Here is a 27,916-nt window from a genome sequence, read left to right as displayed (position 1 = left end):
TAATGAGCCAAGCAGAAAATCTGCCAACTGCTACTGGTAGTGCTTAATCACATGCTTTAAATGTGTTACATAGTGAATATTGAAATGAAGCATGACTGTCACATCTGTGACAAAAATCACAACGTTATTTCCCCAAATCTTTCAGTCCTACACCCAAGTTAGCAAATGGTATTTGTAGGGTAATGTCTGCGTATGGTACATACACAGTTAAATATCTCATATTAGCATGACTTTCAATGAGAACATGTGGATCTCTCAAAATCTACAGAGATGCCGACGAATTTAGTTGGTCATAACTGCAAGGTCTTGTTTTTAGTATCTGCTGATGTTTTAAGCTATGCTGTGTGTTTTGGTTAGTGTTTCCAGTCCTAAAAAAGGATACATTATTCATAGCATACTGGTGTGTCCACAGATAAAATGTATCAGCCCAGCTAGAAATAGAGGCAGGATTTAAAAACATTGCTGTGCCTTCAGTTCTTATTAATGTGATAATTACTGCTATAAACTTGGTGTGGCAGGCGTGAATACAGCAATTTATCATTATTGAGGTGACTCGGGATTTGGGTTGTGGCCCTTTTCCAAATAAGATGCACAAAAGATTTTTTTTAATAATCTAACAGTCAAAAAATAGCACAGAAAGTATTTTCTGTTAGGGTTAATCGCCTATATTTAATGTTTCAAGGGCTAGTAAGCTCTTAAATCCACTGGTGGCCAAGAAACAAAGGACCACTGTTTTGGACACCGTGTCAAAAATTTCATCACCACTTTTTTCACCATTGTTCACTGCCAGTACATGAGTGTATGTGCCATTAGATGAAGAATGAATCCATGTTTCTCCCAACAGTAACTCTGGCCTGCCTGCCAGTTTTCCTCTCCATGTCGACAACTTCACGTGATCCCTTGCTGACACCTCCTGTTGCCTAACCTTTCCCTCCCTTGCTAATGATGGGCCGGTCTGCTCCCTGACCCCTGACCTACAGGAAGCAGTAAAGCCGTTATCAGCGTGCCACAGGGATTCAATGCACCCTTATTTGTTTTTGAAAGCACATTTTTTAAAAAGCTCCAAAGCTGTAGGATCACTGGGATATCCACAACTTTATTAGAGGAAGATGAGCTCAGGTCAGGGCGCTGTAAGTCTTTATGAACCTATCATGCAGATTATAAAACACAGTTAATGTGCCCTGACAGAGGCCTGGGTGTGTTGCTTGTTTTTGCAAGTTCTGACCTCATGTAAAAATATGTGATGAATTTGGTGTCTCTTGCTTTGTAACACACCCAGTTAGGAGTCTATGGAGATGTGGTCAATTCATTTATTTGAAAAAGTAAGTAAAATCCCCCCTCTATTCAAACTAGAGCCAGTTATACATTTTATAGACAGCTGAGGTAATGAGACATGCTGTTAAAATGTCAGAAAGGGATTTTTCCCATTTGCCCTAGTTTTACTCTTCATACTCTCGAGGCGTCATTTGGAACATTTGGTACCAAGAGCCTTCATGGTGCTCCCCTTTTCTCAGAAATATCACATTTCACTGAAGGGATATTATAGTGTCAGCCCTTTACTCCGATTTTCAAGGAAGGATTTTAGGAGCTGGGATGTGATTTCCTCATGCTCTATCTCTTGAAGAGGGAGGGATGAGCTTTTAGCTGTCGTAGGATCAAGTTGTGCAATGGTGTGAGAGTTTGAAAGATTTGTTTATGTTGAAGTGATTAGGCAAAAATTAAGGGCTTTTGTGTGGTTTCTGTTACTGGGCTACACAATAACACAGTAATGTTATTGTGATTTTTAGAGACATAAAACAAGCATAAATGGGTTTTGTACATTTTACTGGTGGCAAAACCAAGACTTTCACCAACTAATTTTGCACCATAACGACCAAACTTTTTTTTTTTCCAACAACTAACTAGGACTGCAGAATTCATTGGCTATTGATCCCAAGCACAATTTTGGATCCCTGCAACTAAATATGGAGATTTAAAATGCTCTGCTATATCCTTTAACTTAGGTATATCTACTACTAAAATGCTGTATTTCACTCTTTTCAAAGAAATTTGCGGTGACACCTGTCCAGATGCTTCTTTGTGTGCAGCCATCTAGCTTTGTCTACTGTTGCCTGCATGTGAGACATTTAGGGAACAAATGTAAATTGTTGTAAATCAATCAGCAGATGGTCACTTAGTGAGGGTACAGTATTATTTATATTTTTCCTGGAAGATGCACTGAATTCAGATGGAGAAGAACGTTATTTTAAGTCTTATTTTGATACAGATTTGTACATTAGTGGCACAATATGAAAATGAAAGCAATACTCTGTTTAAATGTGAAAGATTAATTAAACTAATTAATGGATAATTGTGATCTCAGTATAGATCAAAATACTGTAATTGTTTTTCCCATTAATCCTGCTGCCCTGCAACCTGTGGTTTCAACATTTAGTTCTTTGACAATGGTTTGCACATTTTGAAGATGATTTGATGAATTGGATTTAATATTATAATGGCTCTTGGCTGAATTAATGGTACTCATTCACTGTCATTTTACAAAATTTGGATCAGTTTATGCACAGATATACAATGCAACTGGAGGTCTCTGCTTTTCCATCAAGATCAGATTGTACAGTTTTGAGTCCATTTTCATTCCAGGCTAAATTTGCAGCTCTTTGTGGCATTTAAGCATCAAGTAAGTTTATTACTTATTTTTGGACTGACTTTGAGGTTGCACTTGAAGGAGGTAAAATTATCCCAGTAAGTAATTAATAATTGGATGATAACCCTTTTTTAATATCCAGGCTTTAGTCATGAGCATTGAGGCACAAAGAAAATGTTTGGCTGGTTAGGTTGGTAGTAAATTAACCTCATCCTCAAGTCTTTGATGGGTGGCAGGATGCTGACTACATTTGTCTCTTTCTGATGCCCCTCCCTTTGGCATCCTTTAGCCGGCCAGACCAGCATTATATCCTGCTGGGATCGGATTATGACTTTAATTCTTTGCTTCTATTACCGGTCACCATGGCAACCCCATCTTTTATGTCACGCACAGTATAGAGTGATTCAGAACTGCACGCACATAACTCTGATACAGAAAATATTGAATTAATATTGAATCCACACACATTTGATTTTAAAGCATTGGACAGGGATGTCTTTGTGTCTGACTGTAGCACAGATTGCGTGTTCTTGTTGCTTTCTTGCAGCTCATATGTGGCCAAGTGTTCAGTTGAAGCAGATGCTGCTCTGAGCTCTTTGTCTGGTGCTGTAGGTGGTCCTGTCTGGCTGAATGGGCAGAGCATGAAACCACTTCTTGAGTTATTGATGCTAAAAATGTACTTTCTGATTGTACTGTTAGGCACTTTAAAAGCATTCTCCAAATAGAAGCTGCAGAGGACCTTTATGTATTTATCCTGCATTGATACTGCAGAGAGTTTTCTCTTACACTCTAAAATTGTCTGCTTATCTTTGTTTTTGTCTGGCATTTACATTTGAGATGCTAAGCCAACAGGCATGCCGCAGACATGCAGTGAAAAGCTGGGCTACAACATCCGCTTCTATATGTCTTACTTCTGTGCAGTGAGGCACTTCCCCTGCCTTAAAATGCACACAAATTTTAAGTCTTTGTGAAACCTAGATCTCATTCCTGCTCGAGCAGTGTTAAGTCTATCTCTTTAAACTTGTGCACACCACCCTCTCTCTCTGCACAAACCAACCCCCTTGCTATAATCCCTGTACTGCAGAGGTAATTACTTTCACAAATGAAATGTGCAACCACTGCAAGCATGCAATGTCTTTATACAGTGTCAATGCTTTAATAGCAGTAATATGTTTATATATAGTTATATATAGTATATAGTGTTTATGGTGGTGAAAGAGTGATATTGACGTTTGTTTATCTTTAGAGAATTTAGGTGCTGACCTGCATGTTATTTTACTCAAGCATTTCTTGGTTTGTAGATTTAGTTTGGCCTTAACTTTAAAATTATTTGTTTATTCTTATTTCTTTGGTTCTCATTCAGGTTTCTAATTTGTGTGCTTTAAATAAACAAGATGAATCCTGACCTAGTGAACCATAGAAATGCTAGTAGGCATATTGAATTTTTTGTGAAAGCCAGGTTAGCAATTTTCCTCAACTTCACACTGGCAGAGTCTCCAGTTTAAGATTTTGTTTAAGATCCAACATTTTAATTGTCACATTTCACCAAATCATTACACTAGTTTTTGTCCAAAAAAAATCGCAAGGAGACCTTTACTTACTGCAAAACACTGGATTTACGGTTTTCCGAGCATACACATTTGTTAGTGTAGGTGGAGAGTGTTGTGGGTGACCACAAATTACAGAGGAGCTTGTTTGTACAACTCCCAAGTCTTAAGGATGTGTTTACTGGACATGGGCATTAAGCAAACTGATCGTTGATTAAATTTGTTTGTTTGTTTATTAAATTGCGTTTAAAAAATTTTATTGAAAGAAAGAGAACACAGACATGTTAAATCCATAAATGTACAAAGAAAGAGGTCTGATAGGCCTGCCTGTTCCCAATCTACTACACAGTAATGTCTGTTGTAGTCAGTGTGTCTGTGCTAGAGAAGGAAGAATGTATTTCAGTGATTTGAGAGAAATTTCCTGGTTTGTTCTTATTTTTTGTTTTCATTCACTGTCTCTTAAGGTTGCCATAGACCCAAACTGAATTGTGTTAACAAATAACCAAATGGTCTCACACAAAAGAAATGGGTGGGTTTTGCCATTTTAGGATAGTGATTGACAGGAAGATTAAGGCAAATGACAGCAAAGAGTTGCAAAGACAGTTAAGTGTGTGTGGTTTACAACTTGCCTGACCAGTTTGAAATTTTTCTAACGTGTTAAAAAGAAAAGGGTAAACCTCAATCTCCTGGCATATGATGTCTTGTTAAGCATGGTCTTCTGTGATTTAAAAAAAAATTAAGCAGATGAAAGCTGATTTGCCCCAAAGCAATCACCTGTGCTGTTAAACCTACTAGCACTTCCACACTTTGTTTACAACCACAAGGAGGCTGGTAACAGTCAGCCTGCAGTGGCTGGCAGCGAGCCAAGTGTGTGACAATGACACACATTTTCTCTCTTGTTACCTCTTCTGTTTCCTGAGCACCCTCATTTTCCCTGTCCTTCATACAGGCTTTAATAGTGTCCTCTGTAAAGGACAGTGAGACGTTCTGCTTAAAGTTGAGTGGACATCCCAGTAGCAGGTGACATCATCCCAAGCAGCTACAATGCTGTTCTCAGCAAATCTCCACATAAAGATCTGGCCTGTTTCCTCGCCAGTCTGCAGCCACCACTGGGAGTGGTGCTTTAGCTTTTGTGTGAATGGCTTTGATTTTTGGCTGTGTGTGCACGAACAAAGGTTGCTCTGGGTCTGTTTTTTCCTTTTGGCTTGATCCTGGGACTAGCTTGATTCTCTGCAGTGCAGGTCTTTCACAAAGAGAGCGGGGGTAGTGCGCAAACCTAAATCATTGTGAAAGCGCTAAAACTTAATAAATGTATTGTTCATTTCCTTTAAACATTTAGTGTAGTAAACAAACATTTTACATCATGATGACAGGCTTCACGTCATTTATTTTTATTTGGCAGGACCTCCAAAAAAGGGATTTTTTTTAAATTAATTTTTTAACTTCTTTATTTCAGATGATTAAAAACACTATTTCTTCAAACACTAGTCGAATTTGCAAGAACTGCATCTTTTGGGGGCCACCTATCTGTTGCATACCTTAAATCTCACATTTCAATATTTTCCCTTTTTTTTTTTCTGCAGACAGCTGGATAAAAGCTGCAGCTGCCGATGAAACCGAAAGGAGTTTATAAACTGCAGTCTCAGACAGGCACACACTCATATATCTTTATCCTTCATCCCTTCCTTCCAGTGATATGCAGCACCCTTAATGATTTATTGAGTGCAGTGAGAAGGTGGTTTGATGGGGGTTGGAGAGATTGGGGGGTGTGGTAGCAGGTTGGGCATGCTCCAGGGTTCATAGCCGAACTCCAGCAGTTTAGAAACAAGCTGTGAGTGTGTGAAAGCTTTTCAAGGTACAGATAAATACACGTCATCTTTCAGTACTACAAATTCAGGCATCGTTCTGATCTGCTTCAGTTGTGCAAGGAAAACAAAAACATAAATAAAAACTGTCAATACCCAACACAAAGAAATTTCGCTTTAGTAATAAACCCACAACTGAAACAGGTGCTATTTAATATTATTTTGCTTTTATGCACCAGTGGCAAATAAATTATTTATTTTGCTACCTTTTCCTTTGTGTAGAGTCTATCTGTTTTAGATATTTTTAAACCCTTGTGTTTTAAAAAAAAATCTGAATCAGTTACTTCCTAATATTAGCCAGACACCAGGTCTCTGCTGCAAAGCTGCCATGACCTTTGACTCTGACCCTCACCTGACCTGCGACCTCTGCTCATAATATTCAAAACCCATACCCCTAAAATAGATGAGCAACCACAACAGTTTTTTATTGACCCGTACTGATACACTGGGGCTCGGTTTACTATGCTACAAATTAAATTACTTTGACTCTAGTCATTATTGATGGTCAGCAATGATTGCTATTGATCTGTAAATTTGGCTAATGAAAATGTCTGCAAATTCAGGAAGTTATTACTTTCGTTATAAAAGTCGAAGTTCCCTACACAAGACTTACTGTCATACAGTTTTGGACAATAACAAAGTCTTGATGTAAGCTGACATGTTTACAAGTATAAACAATAAAACTGAAGTTTTATCCAGCCCTTTGTTTCTGTTTATGAACTATTAATGTGACGCCACTCTTCAATAATACAGAACTTTGCATATAAATCTAATAATGATGTATATTAATTAAATAGTCTAATAATAATGCTGGACTTAATGAGAAGCAAAAATCTCAACTGAAATGCTGTTGGTACAGCAAAAAGTCTCGGTGTGTATATGCAGATGGAAAGAGAAAATGTGGGAAATGCCATCAGGTCCCCCAGTGTGAAAATGCTGTGGGAGAGTGTTGAACAGACAGGATTACACACCCATTTAGTGAGTTAAATCGTCTGAAACAAAGACCTCCGCCACCATGGAAGGGATTACATTTCTAAAATACTCTTACAGGCCAAGGAAACATGTAATTGGTTAAATACGGTAAATTTGACATGGAAGAACATTGATTGTCTGACTTGGATCACGTTTACTGTGCAATACACAAGTGACATAAGATCCAGACAGTAGAACACAAGCTCTGTTAGCTAACTCAGAGGAATTCAAGAAGAGAGTTGTAAACTCCAGTGTTTGTCTTAGCATTTATCTATGTACTTTCTCTGAATATCACACCCAGCAGCAACAGCTTCTCTCACTCACACCTAAAAGCTAGCACTGTGAGATCTTCCCATTTACAGACTTTCTAGTTATTTTCCTGCTTAATTGGATCATTAGACTGATACCTCTGTTGGTCCGAGTGAAAGTGTATTTGATAGTGGTGTTTGTCGATTGTTGTTTCTTTTCCAATCAGCAACTGTACTTCGGCATAATGATGGAAACCTTCAGCTCCTCTCACATTTATAAAACTGCTCTGTTGACAAAACTGTGTTTTAAAATGTAGTTATAAACCAGTTTCTACCCTTGATTAAAACTAGCTAACCTAAGCAAAATGAGTACTCTGAGTTGGCTGCAGCTACTTCATATCAAGCCATCATTTAATGGAGAAGCAGCACTTTATAAAGCGCTGAGTTTGAAAAATCATTCAGCATCGCTTTCGCTTCACATAGTGCAACATCAACATTACAGGCAACTGAGTATAAAGTGTCATGAACACAGCAGCCTGAAAAATTAATGTAATAAAACAGACTGCGAAGAACTATGTATTATCAAAAACAGCAAAGAGAAGACTGAGGAACAGCCTTCATTTTATGGTATCTATCTTTTATCTGTGACCACACCCAGTGACCATTTGTACGGTTATTCGTGGACGTGTCGTGACCTCCACGCAGGACATTACCTCTCCTCCCTCGCCTCTGTCCAGCCGTGTAATCCTGCAGCCGTGGCGTTGGTGTCAGCGCTGGGATCCAGTGTCACACAGACGGACACAATGGTTCCACTGTAGTCCACTCAGAGTATTGTTTTCCCCTGAACTTGGAGGCACAATGAGGCCCTTATCCACACAGGACAGAGAGGCTGGCAGGCCTGCTGTCAGGTGCTTTTCTTCCAAGCTTGTTTGTGCGCTCAGCCCATGAAGAAAATTTGTCAGAAGAAGCAGAGGGATACTCTCTGCAAGGTTGGCTCATTAAGTCACAATGAACCATAGTGTGAGCAGAACATGGATTCTTATTCCTTTTCTTTTTCAATAAACATTAACACTTTACTAAATAGCAAACCTGACTCTGACTCCTACCAGGATATTAATTGTGTAGTAAAATCATTGTACTGAATTGGCCGGTGCCTTTATTTAGCTTCTAATTTGATGGTGCAAAAAAAAACGACAATCGATAAAATTGTCCTACTATTCTACATTAGAGGAATTTGAGTAGAGGAGATAAGGCTGATGTCAAAGTAGAACAGCTCAGTTTCATGTACAAAAAGATGATTACTGTGCACTGGGGTTGCAAGACATTTATTAAATCACTACATCAAACTAATGTTTCACGTCCAAACAGATCTTTTTCAAAGAATGAGTCCTCAGGTTGTCATTATCTCTAACTCACACTCAGAGGAAGGTCTGAAGGGACACAACCATTATTTTGATGTACTGCTTCATTACAGGTCTTGAACATAAGGACAATGTGCAGGAGTCCCATTTTTGTACATTAATATCATCTGTCAAGCAAGCATTTTGAAAAAAATCTGTTTGCAGATCACAAAGGTTGCAACTGAAGATCATCATGCAGTGAGTCTGTCCCAGGGTTTTATGGTTTTAAAAGTCATGTAATCCTTGTGACGTTCACGCTTTTCATAAAGTCACATGGTAATGCTCCATCATGTTTTATATATATTACACAGTCAATATTAAAGTGAAGCTTGACTTTGTTGCAAATCAAATCATATCTGTCAGAACAACTCCATATTTTCTCCAAATCGTCTGTCTGTCATAATTGTAAACTGAATACTTACGGAGGACTGCAACTAAACACGTTGAAACATCTCTTGGTTGGTGCACTTCGCAAAATGGTGCCTTCAGGTGTGTGTTCTTTGTAATAGTGCTGCTGTGTCACACAATGCACAAACCAGCCTTTAATTTCATGATAATTTGAAGTACTTTGAAAGTCTTGGATCTTCGAAAATACTTAAACAGAACAAAGTCAGGCTTGGCAGCAGCCACCATTTTCTAGCACTGTAGCTCGGACTACAGCATACTAACAATAACTGGAGCCAATAGCAATTGACAATTTGCCACAGCTAGTCACATAGTGATACAAAAAGAAAAAAATTCTCGCAATTAACTTGCTGTCTTTTAAACAAAGACCTGTCCTTTTTAATTGCAATTTTGCTTCAAATCATTACTTTAAAAAGCATTTTATTTTTAAATGTTTACCTTTTCAGTGATAAAGATTTGATAGTCACATTATAATTGTCACCTGTCTCACAATTGTAGGATACTATGTTGGTTTTCCTCTGCAGCCCTAAACTACCAGGATTCCCCAATATTTTTCATTCCATGTGTTTTAATTAAAGTTTTTTGCAGTTGAACAACATGCAGGCTGACATTTGTTTCTGTTTTCTGTTTCCTTGAATACAGCCGCTCCATGTATGTGTACTATACTGTTGGTTACACTATTGTTCTTTCACAAAATAATGAAATGCTTATTTTCAGTGCAGAATGAATACGAGCAGTGCCACTGTCTGTCTTTCTCTTCTTCCTCCCTCATATTCACATTAAACTGGTTAATCCTTGCCTGATTTCAGTTGGCCACCATTCAGGAAGGCATTACTAACATTAAGCATGTCAGCTCTGCCATTCACAGACAGACAGACAGACAGACACACAGACACTGAAGCGGTACATATTAACCCAGATGGCAGGTTTTATAGAACGAATATTGGGTCAGAGGAGGATGTTGACCATGTGTCTGATGTATGACAGTCAAATAACATTTGCTTATTGCGCAAGAAACAGACACTGGCAAATGTAGACTGACTATTATTGTGGATGTAGAATAACAGTTAAAGCACATCGAAATGAGGATTTTTGTGTGTGTGTATTTTTTAAACTGGCAGTATGCAATAATTTTTACACACATTGCTACAATCAGTCCGCTTTCCTATTTACTGCCTAATGCAGCAGCACTGTGCTAATCTGTTCTGCGATGTGGTTAGAAAGATTGTAGTGTGACGCGAAGGTTGCACCACAATCTTTGGTATACAATGGCTGCTGCAGAGATCAGACCTTGATCTCGACAGCAGCCACGTGTCCTTGGACGTAAGACCTGTTTGTATTTAAATGCAAACAGGGCTTTCGTGGCTGTTGAAAATGAATGTTTTGGGTGTGATTTTGTGTTTTCAATAGATTTGAAATGCCCTTTGTTGTATATAAATTAATTAATAATAGCAAACTTGTATTTATATTGAGTTTGGATGAATGTAAAGTTTTGAATATAGGACTTATTTTTACACTGTCAAGTTGCTGTTTTCCTTCAGTGACTATAATGATTCTTGTATTTTGTCATTTGTTTTGTGCACCTACAATGTAAAAACTCACAATTTGTAAATCTGAGTTTTTGTCAGTATGCTCTTTTTTATTTTCTTTAACTAGTGTTTACAGTAGAAATCACAAAAAGGGGGTCGCTTAGCTGGTTCATACCACTGAGCACCTTTCATTTTCTTGTCATTTATCTTGAAGAAGCCCTTTGCCTCAAGTATTTATAACTTTCAACCCTTGTACACATAAACATACACTGTGTATCTACAAAATTGTGTCACATTTTCTGTATTTTCTGCAGGATTCGTCCTCAGCTTGCCAGGGAGAAGATTGAGGGATGTCACATCTGTACGTATGTGATGCCAGGGGAGCCTCAGGTGATACTGGGGAAAGACAAGGCCTTCACCTACGACTATTTGTTCGACATGGACTCCCAGCAGGACGCCATCTACAGCACCTGCACAGAGAAGCTGATCGAGGGCTGTTTCGAGGGCTACAACGCCACTGTATTTGCATACGGACAGGCAAGTCTTTGTCCTCAGCATCACAGCTGCAGTGCTGACGGTGCTTTATAACTGAGAGGATGTAGGGAACTACACTGCATGTGTGTGTGTTTGTGGAAAGAAAAAGGAGGAGTGTTGGAGAGGTAGAGGGAGTTGACATTTTGGTTAAAAGAGGTCAAGAATTTAAACCTTTCACTTTGTATATGTTAATCTGTAGCTTTATAAATAATTTTCATTTTCAAAACAGCGATATTTATGACAGCGTGGAAGTATGGCAGTTTTTCTATAAGTGCATCAAAATTGCATCTCAGAGGACTTTAACAACGTCATCGAGCTTTGGGAAGAGCAGCAGATGGAAAACCAAGAATTTACATACAGTAGGTGCCGTACATTCAGAGTACACAGTAGCAGAGTTACAGTAGGACAGTGATTTCTAACCAGGGTTCCTTCCCCGCTAGAGATACTTCTGCAGTTACCAGGGTACAAGAAAAACAAATTTGTTAGAAAAATGGTTAAGGGAAGTGATCTTCAGTATCTCACAATAACCAGTAAACTACCAGCTATAATAGGCTGACTACAGGCTACACCTTAAAATCAAAATAGACATAACATGATGAATTTAACTGAAAACAAGGTTGAAAAAAGACTAAATCTTGACATTATTATTTACAAAAATACTGTATTGTAATAAGATCCATCTTTCTATAACTAAGATTCAATTAAGATATTCAGATTAATACATTCCATTGTCATGCATTACAGTGACAAAAGATTGTGGAACAAATTTCAGAACATAATTTATGTTAATTGTAGGTTGTTTGGTATTATAGGTTTGGACAACCGAAATTTGTGAAATTCTAAAATGATAAAACAGTATGTTTATTTTATAATTAAGGTATGATTTCACTTTGATTAGTAGTCCGTAATCTTTATGTCCCATTGCCAATTACTCTTTGCTGATCCATTCACTCTTTTTTATGCCCATATACATCAGTATGTTCAATCACGAGGGAGCTCAAGTTCTTATGGGGCCCACAGAAATCCACTGCATACACACTTATGAGTGCAGCCACACCATACCTTTAGCAACACTTCAGGGATTTACCCGTAATTTTCTTGGCATTACTGGTGCTAAACCCTCTATTGCAAGACCTGCAGAGCTAAAGGTTGTTAAAGTAACTTCTGCCAAAACAAAGTGTAATGTACATCACAGGTCAAAAAAATGTAAAGCTACAACTAACTTTTCTGAAAATTATAGGTTCCAATTAGTCCTTCTTTTTGACCTCCCCTTCCTTTTTGTTTACATTACCAATTCCACCACATGGAAATAACATGCAAGTTTGAACCTTTACCTTCCCTACCGCTCAGGTTGCCGTGGTGACAGAGCTCCCACTGTACGGCACTCATACGATAAAAAAGTGAAGTGCACACACACACACCTTTTAGACAGCCATACATCTTTAATGTGTGTCCATGTTAACCCATATCTCCCCAGTAACTGCTTCTGTCACTGCTGGCCTACTTCTGAAAGCACATCCACACCGAGAGCACAGACAGCGGTTGGTTTGCCCTGGATCAGACCTGTTTTCCTCTGCGGCTTTACAGAGACTAATCTAGATTTAGACGACCCACTCGGCTGCACAAGAACGCAGGCCAACTCGGTTGCAGATATAAACAGACTGTAATGATGTGAAGAGCAGGGAATAAATCTTCTGTCTTATCTAAAGGACTTTAGTTTGCTCAAAGACCTGGTTTAGTTTTAAGGAACACACTGCGGGGAATACTAAAATACATCATTCTAGTTTGTGTATTCAGATTTTTCAAACGTAAATGATACATTTCAGAAATTTTCATAGTTATAAACTTAAACTTGACCAGAAAAACAGCTGTGTGAGTATTTTCCATATAAATACACTGTTAGGGATTTTAAGAGGCATTCTGGGGAAACAGGAAATCAAACACTGGGGGGAAAAGTAGCAGACAGATTAAGGAAGAGTTCATAGAACAAAAATGTACTTTTTACAGCACCGCTCAAAGCCAACCAAAGCACTCTGCAATTACACAATGAAACAATAAACAGAAAATGCAATGGGTGCATGTAAAAACACAGTAAAATACTATTAAAAATTATAGCAGTTACTGCTGACAACTCTTCATCACAAAGAATAATAATTTTCATCTATGTAGCACAGTTCAAAATCTGAGACACAAAGTAGTTAACAGTGCAGAATCAAAATGAAATTGATTACAGAGGACAGTTTTACAAGACTAAAATGAAATATGCTGTAATAAAATTCTACAGTGATAACATAGGCATACATCTAGAGGAGTCCTAAGGAGAAAGGTTTTAGCTTTTCAGTGCAGATGTTGTTCTGATCACAGAGAGGCCAGGTCATATCTCTGCACATATCTGGCCTCCTTTGCAGATGTTGTCATTTTTAATACTGTTTTGTTATATATGTATATTTGATTTCATTATTTAATGTTGATATTTTATTACCTATTGCTTGTTGTTGTGCACCGTCCAGTGGAAGCTATTTATATTTTCATCATGCCATGTATGATGATGACAAAGCCTTTCTAATTCTTCTAATTCTAATTCTTTCATGGAAAAGTTGTTATTACCAAGAGTTTCTGGTTTGAAGCTTAGGTGCAGAATTTGTGCTTTTGCATGACAGTTATTCCTCCCCATGCAGACAGGTTCAGGGAAGACGTACACTATGGGAACTGGTTTCGACGTCAACATAGTAGACGAGGAGCTGGGTATCATTCCACGCGCCGTCCACCACCTCTTTAAAGGCATTGAAGAGCGTCGACAGGCCGCCCAGGAGCAGGGACGCCCAGTACCTGAGTTTAAGATCAACGCCCAGTTCCTTGAGGTAAAAAGCCGTCTCACTGCATCATAATTAGTGTGGATTTTATCTGCTTCTTTGAGGCTAATATTGACAAAATAAAACAAGCAAATAAAAAATTCTCTGTGTAGCTTAAGACAGGCTTAACAGAGATGTCATGGGTCAGGCTCATATCGTTGACACTGGTCGTTAAACAAGCTGTGACACCAGCGCTCCATCACTTGAAACTATCCACACTGACAATTGAACTGCAGCAGCTGTCATTGTGGGATTACAAGGTGTCGGGGGAGTGAGGGGGTGGTGGTGGTGGAGGAGGGTGTCAGTCTGGACAGGAGGAGTTAATGGGAATGATGCGAGTTGACAGTTGTGCTGATCCGTCAGACTGTGACAGCTTAAATTCCGAGAGAAAACGTGGAAATGGGAAGACAGATGGAACTTAACAGGAGTCTACAACAGTTACTGTTAGCTGTAAATGAAATGCACAGTGAAAATGATATGTCACTGTGGGCTTTACCGATTGTTTAGGTGGCAAGATCTTATTAATCAGAGAGAAACCCCTAGGCTGTTTGGCAAGGGATGATGATAATGATTAGAAAAGAGTTTGTATTTAATCCAAAGCCAAGATCACCAAACAGATACTGCTTTTGTATCACAGAACTACCATATAGGATTAATAATCTGGCCCTGAGATATTTATTATGTCCAAAATCCATTCTCTTTGATTTTGACTCTTGCAGTGCTCTTGCTTTGTAAGCTTTTCTCTTGTACAAAAGCTATTGGTTTTTTTTGTTTGTTTGTTTGTTTTTTGCATACTTTTCAGCATATATCAATTTCCCACATTTTCTACTTGAATTTTGCCAAAATGCAACAACCCTATTTAGTCAGAATTTAGCAAATGTTGTTAATCTTCCTTAATACTAAATACAGTTATGAAGATCTGTGATGTTTTACTTGTCAAATCTGCAGCCTCTTCACTGTGATTTTTTTTAGAATTTATTCCACTATGTAAACTTATGTTTCTACTGGTTAGAAATGTTTAGTTCTTTACTTTTGTTTGCTTCCCTGAAGCTTTATAATGAGGAAGTTCTGGACCTGTTTGACTCCACGCGAGACATGAAGCAGAAATCTCACATTAAGATCCACGAAGATGCTACCGGAGGAATCTACACAGTGGGAGTGACCACAAGGACCGTGTCCTCCGAGGCTGAGGTACAGGAGAGAGATGTTTGTGTCAGTCATCTAACCAGACAGGGAGGATATAGACCTATGATGTTCATTCCACTATTTATTAATTCAAAATATTGATGTAGTCTCTGAGCAGCACACTTGTCAGGTGATCTTTCTTTCTCCAATAAATAGATTGAAATTTCTAGATAAATTAGAGATAATTGAGAATTAGAATTCTGTATGCTTATAGCAGATTTATGCACTACTTTTGTAAATATAAACCTCTTTACCACCACAAGGGTTAAAGAGATAAAGCATTATTTATTCAGTATACATATATTATTCATTACTGTACTGATGTTTACTTTTATAAACGCAAAAGAGCAAAGTTAGTAGTAAAAGTGTATTTGTTGTTGTTTTTTTTTGTTTGTTTGTTTTAATTTCCAATCTGTATCAATGTGAGTTCAACCCTTGTGTTGATATTTACAACACCTTGTTTGACTCTTCAGATGATGCAGTGCCTGAAATTGGGGGCTCTGTCTCGCACCACAGCCAGCACTCAGATGAACGTCCAGAGCTCTCGGTCCCACGCCATCTTCACCATCCACCTGTGCCAAGTCCGCGTCTGTGCCTCTGACAATGTTAGTCTAGTCAAACACCAGTAAACATGTGCAAAAGTTTCATAGAACTGCTGTGAATTCACTTAAAGAGTTCTTAACATCACTGTTACATCAGTCAGTTGATAAAAAGCAATGTGTACACAATAAGTTCCAAATGGAGAATTAGAAAATTGTCACAGTGCTTCTGTGGCAGTCACAGTGATGGCATGTGTCCTTATCACTTAGCAAGAAGATGAGACCGATAACAGAGTTTCCAACGGTAACTCTGAGATGGATGAGTACGAGACGCTGACAGCCAAGTTTCACTTTGTGGACCTGGCTGGTTCCGAGAGGCTGAAGAGAACCGGAGCAACAGGCGATCGAGCCAAAGAGGGCATCTCCATTAACTGTGGACTGGTGAGCTTCCCCCTTTTGTGCCTCTGTCTGGCAGGATTTTTAAATTAACTCAGAGATGCAGAGAAGCTTTAGCATTCTAGATATTGACTGCCATCTAGTGGCTGAGTTTCATAAATGTATGCCGGGCATTCAAAGGGCACTGGGTCACGTTCTGTCAATCAGGAAAAGTATTGATAAGAGGTTCAAATAAATGATCATTAAAACTGTGACTGTACAAACAAATTCTAATATAATCTAATGTTTAGAATAACATGTGCATCTGTACTGTCTAGTACTTACCAATGAGTCAGTATACTTTGATTGCAACAATTGGAGACTAAATGAAGCTTCAGCTACAGTGTATATTCTATCTTCCTAAAGAAAAGAAACAGGCTAACTTATTGTGAGAAGTTAGTTTGGCCTTATTCCCTTTAGTTACTCAGCTTTCTGATACACAGATGAAGAATCAACATTATTGGTCAATTTAGTGACAAAGATAGGGACTACTGTGGAACTTAACAAATGGATTGCTAAAAAATTAATGTGGCATTTAAAATTATATTCTTCTTTTGGCACCCCCTATCTATTGTGCAGCTCGCTCTGGGGAATGTAATCAGTGCTTTGGGTGACCGGAGCAAGCGTTCCTCACATGTGCCTTACAGAGACTCCAAACTCACCCGACTTCTGCAGGACTCGTTAGGAGGAAACAGGTTGGTGGACAGCTGTTTTATCTTTTTCCTCACATGAAGGCTGTAACAATGTCTTGGCATGTTGCGAACTGACAAGTCGGTGATTTCAGCTTGAAATCAGCAAACCAACGTTACAAGATTCTGTTTTCCGAAAAATTAAAAATCTAAAATTAACCTAGCCGTTTGTCATTGGGTTATTAAACATTGGGTCGGTCATTATTCATCCTCTGTGACCATTTCTCAGTCAAGAATTTCATAATATGTCTCTTGTTAGCTAGCTGAACTACAAGCAAGTTATAATTCCATAAATCGCAAAACATGAAAAAAAATGCCTCTTTTTCAAAAGTCAATATGTACAACACTTTTCCAAGTAGCCCCTGATGTTACCAATACTGTTATAAGTTAATTTTAAAGGATACTTGTGAAAAGAAGTAACTTTAATGAGATATCTCAATTTTTAAGCTTAATTTTTCATAACAAAATCAAAACTTAGAAATCAAAGTTTAACAACGTTATTTCCGAGCTGTTCACAATACTTTTGCGACATCAGTTCAAATTTACATTGTCTGAAAAAAATGTTTTGCTTAGTTTGAGTACAAGTTGTATTTTTCAAGCTTTGTGCCGTGCATCAAACCTATCTAATGTGTGCAGATGCATGTAAGACACGGGCACCTGAGCCATGTAGGGTTGGTAGCTGCATCAAACACTAAGCGATAGCCTCTGTCTTCTTCTCTCAGCCAAACAGTGATGATCGCATGCATCAGTCCATCTGATCGTGATTTCATGGAAACGCTGAACACATTGAAGTACGCCAACCGGGCCCGTAACATCAAGAACAAGGTGATGGTGAATCAGGACAAGGCCAGCCAGCAGATCAGCGCTCTGAGGACGGAGATCGCTCGACTGCAGATGGAGCTCATGGAATACAAGACGGTGAGGAGAAGGGAGGAGTTCAAAGAGCAGGGACAGCAATTGAAAAAATTCAATAGAAAAAATTCACTTGTTTTGTCAGATGAAATTTTCTAACTATTTTTAAAGGGTATACAGTGACCTATAGAAAGTATCAAGTTGTCTTCTGTATTTTCTCCTCCCCTCTGCAGGGCAAGCGCATGGTGGGTGAGGACGGCATTGAGAGTTTTAGCGACATGTTTCACGAGAATTCAATGCTGCAGACAGAAAACAGCAATCTGAGGGTGAGAGTGAAGGCCATGCAGGAGACCATTGATGCCCAGCGAGTACGACTCACCCAGCTGCTCAGTGACCAGGCCAACCAGGCTCTCTCCAGGGCAGGTAGGGCACGGTCAAACTCTTAAATCAGTTGAGATAAAGAGTTTTTGCAAGGGATTATCAATCTGTGGTCTTTCCTCGTTGGTTTTGTTTTATGTCATTGCAGCTCAAGTCGGAATTATTACATGTTGATTGCTTCCATTACAGGTGAAGGAGGCACAGAGGAAATTGGGAACATGATTCAGGGTTACATCAAAGAGATTGAAGACCTTCGGTAAATATTTCTGGATGTAGAAGATGTCACCTGTGATTAATTTCCTTATTTGTCAATCTGCCATTCTCTATACCTGTTTCGGCCATTGTACACACTTCACTGACTGATCAGTCTCTTTCAATTTTTTTCAAATTGTTCTCAAATTTATGATGACTTGAGGTCTTATTTTCTTTGAAATTTTAGTTTATCCAAATTTCTATTTTGATGAGACACAACAGCCAACTGAATGTTAGTCACTGAGGGGAGTATTAGTCAAAGGTTTAATTGGTTGGTTGGTCGCAAGGAAAAATCACTCAATAAGAAGTGAAAAGGGTCAGACATGGATAGACAGTCATAGCAGGTCTCTGTGGTTATTGGATAGTTATTACATGTCAGGCAGAGCATCCAAAATGTTGGACTGTTTCAGAGAGTGAAGGTGACAAACTCAGTGTTCCCACCAAAAACGTTGTCAGGCCCAACATGTGGAACCTGTTGGTGTCACTGCTGTGGTGTCAAACATATAGTCTCATGTGCAACCCAAATGGCAGCACACAGAGAAAGTAGTTACAGAGTCTGACAGGGCTGATTAAAAGCTTCATGAATTTTTTTGTTGATCTACTTGGCCAGTGATTCAGTCGCCAACTGCTGTGTTTTATGGGGGGGCTGGCATTAGATCAAAGCATTAAGTGAGCCTCCTGTAGTTTCTATGATGACTTACCCAGGACAAGGTGCTCGCTGACATACCAGATGCGCACTATATTATTAGGCTAATTAGCAAAATGTTCACTGTACTTGGTGGTTTTTCTGACACAGTAGGAATCGTTGGCTTACCATGTTTGCTGGAGCTGCTTCATGCGTTTACTTGTGACATTTTAGTGGCTTGATATTGGCTGCAATTTTGTATTTCTCTGTAATGTTACGCAATGTTAACAATGTCAGCCTACTTATAACATTCTCTGCCAGCCGAAGAACTCAAATAATTGCCTGATGCCCCCCCAAAATATCTAAATTTAAAATATTGAATTAAAGTTTGACAACTGCTAGTCGACTAAATCAGGGAAATCATTGGTTGGGAGCAGCCCTAATTAGGATGTAATGATATCTTGCAATGCAGATAGATTTAGTATTATTTGAAGTTAAATGGATTTTTAACACCTTCATTGTATTGGATCTTCACAATTGTCTGATCTTTGTCCCTGGATGCTGCCTTCAGGGCCAAACTCCTGGAGAGCGAAGCTGTGAATGAGAATTTGAGGAAGAATCTGTCTCGTGCTTCCAACCGTCAGTCTTTCTATGGAGGGTCTGGCTCCTTCTCCTCCAACCTGCTGGCCCCCGAGAAGGAGACTTCTGATATAATCGAACTCGCAAAGAAAGACTTGGAGAAACTGAAAAAACGAGAGAAAAAGAAGAAGAAAAGGTAATGAGGGTGTTGTAGATAGGCTGAAACCTTCCTCATTAACAGAGCTTTTCTAGTATTGGTTGTGTTGAATGTGTTCTTGCAGCTGTCCATGCATCTGGATAGGTTTTTAAATGGAATTCCCCTTAGTTAGATTTTATTTAAACTGTTCATAATTCTTAGACATAGTAATGCTTTACCCAGAAGCCAGTTTGAAGAAATGTAGCAGCAGTTCAATTTACGATATTGTATATTGGAACATGCATATTTAAAGGCCTCTGTGGGCTTTTAATCCTTATTGCAACTGAAACATCATGCAGATAAACGTTCCTTGAATAATTCATATGCAGTTTACTACATTTACAGATCTAAAATAATTAACATCAATTTAATTTCATATGTAACTTAGTATTGTGCCAGTATTCTAGTGCTGAAAAAGGGTGGTGCAGCTTGAAAAAGGTCAGAGTTGAGCTGAGGGGACCCTTTCAGGGATAAAAGGTGGGGTTTTCAGTGCAGAGCTTCCTCTGACCATTCTTCCCTCCATTCTTCCTTTCTTCGTTCACCTTTTGCTTCCTTCTCTCGTTTGACCCTTCACTCCTCCCTGAAGACTCCAGCTGCTGTTGGAGGAGAGAGAGAGGGAGGAAAGGGAGGAGGTGGTGGAAGAGGTTGAGGATGCCAGGTTTGTCAGAGCTTCCACCCTCCTGTTACCATTCCCATCCTTTGCTTCCCCTAATTCAGCAAATGATTTCACTTTTCATTTATTTTTGGGCAGGTATTTCCCCACCTGGAGTGAAACACGCTACTGTAGAGGCACTTAACTACCCTCAAACACAGTTTTTACCATTTATTAAACTTTAATCTCTCCTAGATATTTGTCCGTCACACACTTGGCTCTTATAATTATCCCTCATACTACATCCCTGCCATCTATTTTATGCTTGTTACTGACTTTGTAATGAGTATTCAAGAAAATGTGAAACCAAGCCAGCAAGTATTTGTTATGAGAGATTTTCAGCAACATGGTCAAGGCTCATAACACTCTGAATGTGTTTACAGTTGAGCACATCAGTTCTCATGCAAAACGTGTTCAATGTAACACTGGATGACAAATACCCCTTTTCTTTTCTGTGTCAATCTTTCTTTTTTGTCCGCTTTTCCAGGTGATGTTATATGTAACACTACTTAAACATTGCTAACCCTCAGTGATTGGATAAAATATTTATCCAACAGATCCGCTTCACAAATTTGGTTCACATATTTATTTTTTGTGCTGCATTTTCCTTCCATGCTTCTTTACTTTTGCTGGTTTTGTTGAGACTCTGGTGAGATGCCTCCCTCCTTTGTTTAAAAAAAAGTACACTGTCTTTTCCACAAACAAGCTAATGAAAATGGACATGTCTACTTGAGTTCTTGCTTAGAACTCACTGTATATGCTTTATTTAAGTTTCAAATGATGAAAAAGCATCGGTGTCTGCAAATATATTATCATAATCCGAATCCTAGGCAGTTGTCGGGTGTATTGCTGCATTGCAGTGAGACCAGTCAAAAAGCTTATTTGCCAAAAAGACAGTGTATTCCCCTTAATGACCATAGTGTTATTCAGAGATATGTTTCGAACCACTGTGCCTACTAAAAAATGAAACGATGTATTTACTTGCAAAGGTTTAGTTAGAAATATGCTTTTTGTTTACATGAGCGTTCAATACCTGGAGATGCACCTGCAGTCCACTTACTGCAGAGACTTTCATGTGTTCTTTTTGCATTTCATAGTGATGACTGATAATAGTTTTTACTCATAACCATCTCTGAATGTTTCAGTGCCAACAAAGAAGAAATTCCTGACAATGATCAAGAAAAGGGCACTGAGAAGGAGATGACTGAGAGGGTCATTGAGGACACAGAAATGGTATGATGTACAATCTCTTGATTCATCGTTCCGTTTAGTCTGTCCTGAGTATACACTGAACAGTGCCTTCGGATACTACACTGCATGTTTGTTATGATGTAGGAGGTCCAGGATGGCAGTGACCATGAGGAAGCAGAAGAGGAGGAGGAAGAGGAGGAAGAGGAGATGGATGTGGAGGAGAGCTCTGATGACTCTGACTCTGAGTCAGATGAGAAAGGTGTCAGGCAAAAATTCTTTCTTCTGCTCTCTTTCATGGATGCATTCCACTTTATAAAACTGTTGAAAGTTTCAGAATCTCATTACCTCAGTAAATTGTTTATCAGGCAGCAGCCTCTCCACATGGTGGCGCTGTTCAGTCATTGTCCCAACACTTCAACTCATGTAACCTGCAGTACTCATATGCAAAGTGTTTTAGGTATGTTCCTAACTACATTTAGAGCTGCGATGCACTACATTTAGAATGTATTTCATGTGTCAACATGTGTGGAAAAATGCCTTGAAGATCAATAAATATCCCATTTACATGCAGTTTTATGCACTTCAGCCATCAGGACATAGTCACCTGTTTTAAAGTCCCCTACACTTTATATTCTCTGAGCATGTGTGGTTTTTACAGCAGTCCTGGTTGTTTCATAGTGATGTCATAGATCTCTGCTTTTAGACATCAAAGAGCACAGACAGGCCAGATTTGGTCACTCATTCTGGATAGAGCTTTAAACAATTTGGTAAATATATTTAATTGCATCTAATTATGTTTTGACTGATATTAGATTTGATTTGTGATATCAATTTTTAAAGTCAAACTTTAGTTCGTTATTTATAGTGTAACAGATGTAATGAAGCATTAACCACATTAGACACCATGGATTTGTAGAGCCATTGCAGCAACATGTACAAGGTGTGACTATTAAATAATGAGACTGGACTTACGTCAGTCAGATAACCAGAATATTTCAGTCTGTTCAAATTAAAGAAAGCGGTATTAAGGCATTCATATCATTATTTAAGTCATATTTTGTATATTCTAAATTGCAGCCTTTGTGATTTGCTGATTTTGAATTAATTCGAATAAATATGCAGCCTTAGCTCTGGGTGATCTTGTTACAAATTACCTAAATCAATTTTTAGTCCACAAATATCTTTTTATGGGGGGCAATTAGGAAAAAATTCAGAAAAAACAACAGAGAAGGCATCTCTCCTCCATGCCAGATAACAACACTTAATACTGTGTGTTTTGAATTTAATTTAGGAAAAATTACCAGCAGTTTTATGTTGAAAAGGCAGTCCACCTTAGTTTTGGCTGCTTGATAGCAGCAGGAGGACTGTGAATGAGACTGTGTACTTGAAAAGCATCATCTAACACCAGAAGCAAAAACTGCTTAAGATCTCTGACTGTAACATCACTGTGGATGTGAATCCTGAATCTGATCATCTGTATCTGACAGAGAACTTCCAGGCAGATCTGGCCAACATCACCTGTGAGATTGCCATCAAGCAGAAGCTGATTGACGAGCTGGAGAACAGCCAGCGGCGTCTGCACACACTCAAACAGCAGTACGAACAGAAGCTGATGATGCTACAGTGCAAGATCAGGGACACCCAGCTGGAGAGGGACCGTGTCCTCCAAAACATGAGTAAGACAAAGTTTCCAGAGGGCGGTCAAACACATGTATCAGTCAGTGGGAAGAGCACTGTGTTGTACTTACACTGTACATCATTTATTTATATATGCTCTGCTTCAATTAAAGCATCAGCTAGAAGGCACATGTGGGCTTTGTTCTTTATTTCAGCTTGTTACAGTCTCAAATGTAAAAAAAAAAATTTGTTGCTCGTCCTACTAGTATTTTAAAGAATTTATATCTTACCCAACATGTTTGATCTCAGACTTTCTTCATTAATAATGAAAAAACACTGCAGAATGCTGAAGACTTTATGTGCTTCAGACAAGTTTTATTTAAATTTATCAACACTGATGGATCAAAGTTTGTCTGAGGCAAATGTTAAAAGCACTGGCGAGTTTAAAGCTATTCTAATTTAAAAAAATAGCACCAAACCATTAGAAAAAAATGGTTGTCTGTTACATGTGGAAACTCTTCCAGATAGGTGCAATTATGTGTCATTTACCTTTTAAAAATGTTATTTGTTTTTTTTATTGATCAGCTTTTATGGTTTCCGAATATTTTCAGCTTCAGTAGAAAGTGGCACAGAGGACAAGGCTCGCAAAATCAAGGCTGAGTATGAGAAGAAGCTCAGCGTCATGAACAAGGAGCTTCAGAAACTCCAGTCAGCTCAGAAGGAGCACGCTCGCCTGCTGAAGAACCAATCACAGTATGAAAAACAGCTGAAGAAGCTTCAGATGGATGTGACAGAAATGAAGAAAACTAAGGTATGTTGTGGACGTTATGGACTCAAAGCTACCAGTAATATCTCCATTTATGGCAGGAATCCTTCTTTATCCTGGCAGTTCTATTTTTTTGGAGATACATGCATTTGGAGGGTTTTTCCCCTATTGCAGTTAAATTGAATTGACAAAAACAGTGTAGTTTTTGCAGAATGTGAAAATATGTGGAGGGGTTAGCAGACTGATTTGCACATCCTGAATCCAGATATTAGTTAAAAAGCAGAGGTTAGATGTCTGAAAAGTTACACAAATCTCTAGAAACTTCCACAAGGAAGTAATGACTGATACTATTTATGCTTAAAGACGAAATTTCATTTAATCTGATTGGTCCAGGTTCGTCTCATGAAGCAGATGAAGGAGCAGCAGGAAAAGAACAGGATGAACGAGTCCCGTAGAAACCGAGAAATTGCTTCCCTGAAGAAAGACCAGCGCAAGCAAGAGGTTAGTTAGAGGGATTTCTACTGTCTGTTCCTGTTTAATTTTTATCTGCTGTGGTTATATCTCACTCTGTACCATGAGTTGCAGTAAATTAGTGTAGCTGATGTTAATTGTGTTTCTTTCTCAGCACCAACTGAAATTACTGGAAGCTCAGAAGAGACAACAGGAACTTATTCTGAGGAGAAAGACTGAGGAGGTGAGTGGAGGGAGAAAGACATGTTTTGGCAGAGTGCATACATTAAACCACTGGAGCTGTAAATCATATATGTAGAAATGCTTGTGACACTGTGGATGCAAACATCCATCTATTATCTATACACCGCTTAATCCTCATTTGGGGGGGGGGCTGGAGTCTATCCCAGCTGACTCAGGTGAAGGCAGGGGACACCCTAGACAGGTCACCAGTCTGTCGCAGGGCCACATGCAAAGACAAACAATCACTCTCACATTCACACCTACGGGCAATTTAGAATAATCAATTAACCTCAGCATATTTTTGGACTGTGGGAGGAAGCCGGAGTATCCAGAGAAAACCCACGCATGCACAGGGAGAACATGCAAACTGGATGCAAACATATTACTAGTATGTCTTTAGTGTTTATCTGTGCTCATTTTTCTGTTTGCTGTGTGTGTCAGGTGACGGCTCTGAGGAGGCAGGTCAGGCCCACCTCAGGTAAAGTGATCAGGAAAGTCAATCTTCCTGAACCAGTGCAGGATTCTCCACATCGACCCCCCTCTGGACGCCTTTACTCCTCCAGCAACGCTGCTCCCAATGGTACTCGGTAAGTCTGTGTGTGCACAAATGTGTGTATTAAACAGGAGTCAACTGATTTGTTGGACTCATGTCGATTATTGGCCATCAAGAAGACCAGTAACAGATATTTGGAATGCATACATTTGCAGCAAAATTAAGCTCTTGGTCTGAAAATTTAGAATAGCCCAAACTCAAACACAAACATCTGTTGAAATGCGTATTTATGTTTTTATACATTTTTGTTAAAAGAGAGCTTTTCAACATTTATCCTTCAGTATTCAGATGTGTAACCAGTCAGATAATGCTGTGAGGAGGACATTGCTTGAACCCAGAGTGGTGACCAAAGATAGTGAGAGGCACCGTTAAAGACGAAGTAGCACATCTTTAAATAAATTTACTGAATTCTTTGGTAAGGAACCAATTTAAAAAATAAAAGTACAGATAATTGGAAAATGCTGTCAGATCTGATACACGTCCAGAATTAATCTTTCTTTATTAAGTGCTTTTTTACATTGTGTTTGATTTTCTTTCATAATTATGCAGTTATTTACATCATCATTGCATGTAAGTGTTAGTGTGATGGATTGATCAGTCACTTCACTGACGTCTGATGCTGTGTGCGCAGGTCTTCCTACAGACGTACAGCAGGTATTTACTCCACCAGAATTGCACGCAACAAATGGCAGTCCCTGGAGCGGCGGATCACTGATGTCATTATGCAAAGGATGACCATCTCTAACATGGAGGCCGACATGAACCGCCTCCTCAAGGTGAAGTTCTAAAGCAGTACACAGTTATAATAGATGGGTACTGGAGCGTTTCCAGGATGTTACATTAACAGACTAAGGAGCAGACGGGTATCTTCCTTGAAGCTTTGGATTAGCACAAGATGTAAATATTAGACTGGTGAAGTTAATACTGTTGTTATCCCCAGTATCGATATTGTCCCATCATCTTGTGCAAACAAAGCAAGAGATGTTGTATTTTTGTATTCTGAGGGTGTTGTAAATGTAACTGTGTGTAAAAGCTCTTTCTGGACTCAGCACAATATAATGTGCAATAGTACACAGATAGTGCACAGATATCAGATGTGTCAAGTACAGCAGTATAAGAATGTTGATAGTTTCAGATGTAGTTGATAGAAACCTCCAGGCATGGCAATTTTCCGCCGTTCCGCGGAAATCCGCCGTTTTAATTTTCAAATTGATCATTTCTGTGAATTGTCCAAATCCGTTGAGAAAATTTTAGGGGGGGTGAGGTATGTTTTTGTTACTCTTGCTCCCGGTTTTTGAGAAGCGCTCAGCGTTTCTCCCGCAGCGTAACAGACGAAGAGGACCAGACTAGCTCCTGCTGCATTGTAAAAGGCCTTGCGATTGGTCGAAATTGGTTAGCCGCCAACGATTGGACCAATCAAATTGCTCGATGCATTCTTTTGTTACAGTTCATGGCGGCATGTTCGTGTTGGAATTTTGAGCTATTGGGATTGTTTTCGGTGGAATCATGAGGTTTTTCATCGAAAGATCAAGAGTCATCGGTGCTAGAAATAGATAAAAGTGTCAAAAACAAGCTCCGATGGAATTGGCTTGAGAGAAAAGTCATTAGAGTCATTTAACAAAACACTGGGTATTTGACTCATGACTCAGGGCAAAATGAATCCCTGATAGTGTTTAAAGAGTGTTCTGGAAATGTAAAAAAAACTGACACAGCTGACTCCATAGAGGAAACTGTGGCATTAGAAGGGACTTTGTGATCAGTGTAGAACTCCAGTGTAAATAGTGTTAAAAGACTTACAGAACTGTAAAAAATAGTAGGACTAAATGCAGTGAGACAACATTGAAGAATAAGTAAGTTAACTTTTCATTAAATTAACTTATCCATTACAATCTAGTCTTCTGTAATTCTATGCATGTTTTTCATTCTAAATCACCTCTATTTTACTGAAAACCTCTCGGCTTCAGGGGGGCTGCACCCCCCTGGTCCCCCTTAAGATTGTATACCGAACATTTTCAGCTGAAATCAAAATTTGCTGTTGCCATGCCTGAACCTCTGGAGCTAATTTTTCTTTTTTTTTTTGAGGATTGACAGATTCATTATCAGGTTTATTCTAGAAAAAATGTGTCAAATCAAGACCTTTGATTACTGCCTTCATCTTTTTATTGGATGATTCCTCACCAACTGGCATCAAAAGCAAAACTAAAATCTGTGATATTATTTGGATGATTCAATCCTTTACATGTGGGTTTTTTTCTTTTGCTGTTCTTCTGTAACATTCACCACATTCATACTCCGAAACAACTCCAAGGGCAGAAATCTGAAATCCCTCAAAAAGTTCTATTATATATTTATTGTGACTCCTGTCCTATGTGTTGGTTTTTACAGCAAAGGGAGGAGCTGACCAAGCGTAAGGAGAAGGTCATAAGGAAGAGGGACCGGCTGATCAGAGAGGGGCCAGAGGCAGAGAAGACAGTGCTTCCCCTCAATGAGGAAGTGGATGCATTAACAGCCAACATCGATTACATTAATGACAGCATCGCAGACTGTCAGGCCAACATCATGCAGATGGAAGAAACCAAGGTGAAGATAACTGTTGTCTTTGGAAATCGGTAGCCCTAAAGTTAGATGTAAAAATTCTATTTTTCATGATCAGTCTACGTAGCTGGTTGGTAAAATAGATGTATAAAACACGAATGAGCTTCATCTCAAGTGGAGTTT

At 38.9% G+C, this 27,916-nt stretch overlaps 1 protein-coding gene across 7 annotated transcripts in view; it reads left to right on the top strand.

Annotated features, from left to right (window-relative positions):
• The window catches only part of kif21a (kinesin family member 21A), a 54,784-nt gene that overhangs the window by 10,947 nt on the left and 15,921 nt on the right, over window positions 1-27,916 (top strand). For 5 of the 7 annotated variants that reach the window (XM_035957661.2, XM_023291182.3, XM_035957660.2 and 2 more), the window contains exons 2-21: window positions 10,925-11,147; window positions 13,823-14,005; window positions 15,047-15,187; window positions 15,655-15,786; window positions 15,991-16,161; window positions 16,735-16,850; window positions 17,567-17,762; window positions 17,930-18,119; window positions 18,264-18,330; window positions 19,523-19,726; window positions 20,313-20,384; window positions 21,524-21,611; window positions 21,714-21,828; window positions 23,057-23,245; window positions 23,798-23,997; window positions 24,346-24,453; window positions 24,578-24,646; window positions 25,087-25,232; window positions 25,830-25,974; window positions 27,584-27,778. In XM_035957661.2, the coding sequence (XP_035813554.2) occupies window positions 10,925-11,147; window positions 13,823-14,005; window positions 15,047-15,187; window positions 15,655-15,786; window positions 15,991-16,161; window positions 16,735-16,850; window positions 17,567-17,762; window positions 17,930-18,119; window positions 18,264-18,330; window positions 19,523-19,726; window positions 20,313-20,384; window positions 21,524-21,611; window positions 21,714-21,828; window positions 23,057-23,245; window positions 23,798-23,997; window positions 24,346-24,453; window positions 24,578-24,646; window positions 25,087-25,232; window positions 25,830-25,974; window positions 27,584-27,778 (2,950 nt within the window). The remainder of the gene's footprint in view (window positions 1-10,924; window positions 11,148-13,822; window positions 14,006-15,046; window positions 15,188-15,654; window positions 15,787-15,990; window positions 16,162-16,734; window positions 16,851-17,566; window positions 17,763-17,929; window positions 18,120-18,263; window positions 18,331-19,522; window positions 19,727-20,312; window positions 20,385-21,523; window positions 21,612-21,713; window positions 21,829-23,056; window positions 23,246-23,797; window positions 23,998-24,345; window positions 24,454-24,577; window positions 24,647-25,086; window positions 25,233-25,829; window positions 25,975-27,583; window positions 27,779-27,916) is intronic. The other 2 variants (XM_035957662.2, XM_023291184.3) reach the window with 1 other exon arrangement.

The sequence above is a fragment of the Amphiprion ocellaris genome, chromosome 3 (assembly GCF_022539595.1).
Source record: "Amphiprion ocellaris isolate individual 3 ecotype Okinawa chromosome 3, ASM2253959v1, whole genome shotgun sequence".
NCBI lineage: Eukaryota > Metazoa > Chordata > Actinopteri > Pomacentridae > Amphiprion > Amphiprion ocellaris.
This window is presented reverse-complemented; position numbering and strand designations above follow the sequence as displayed.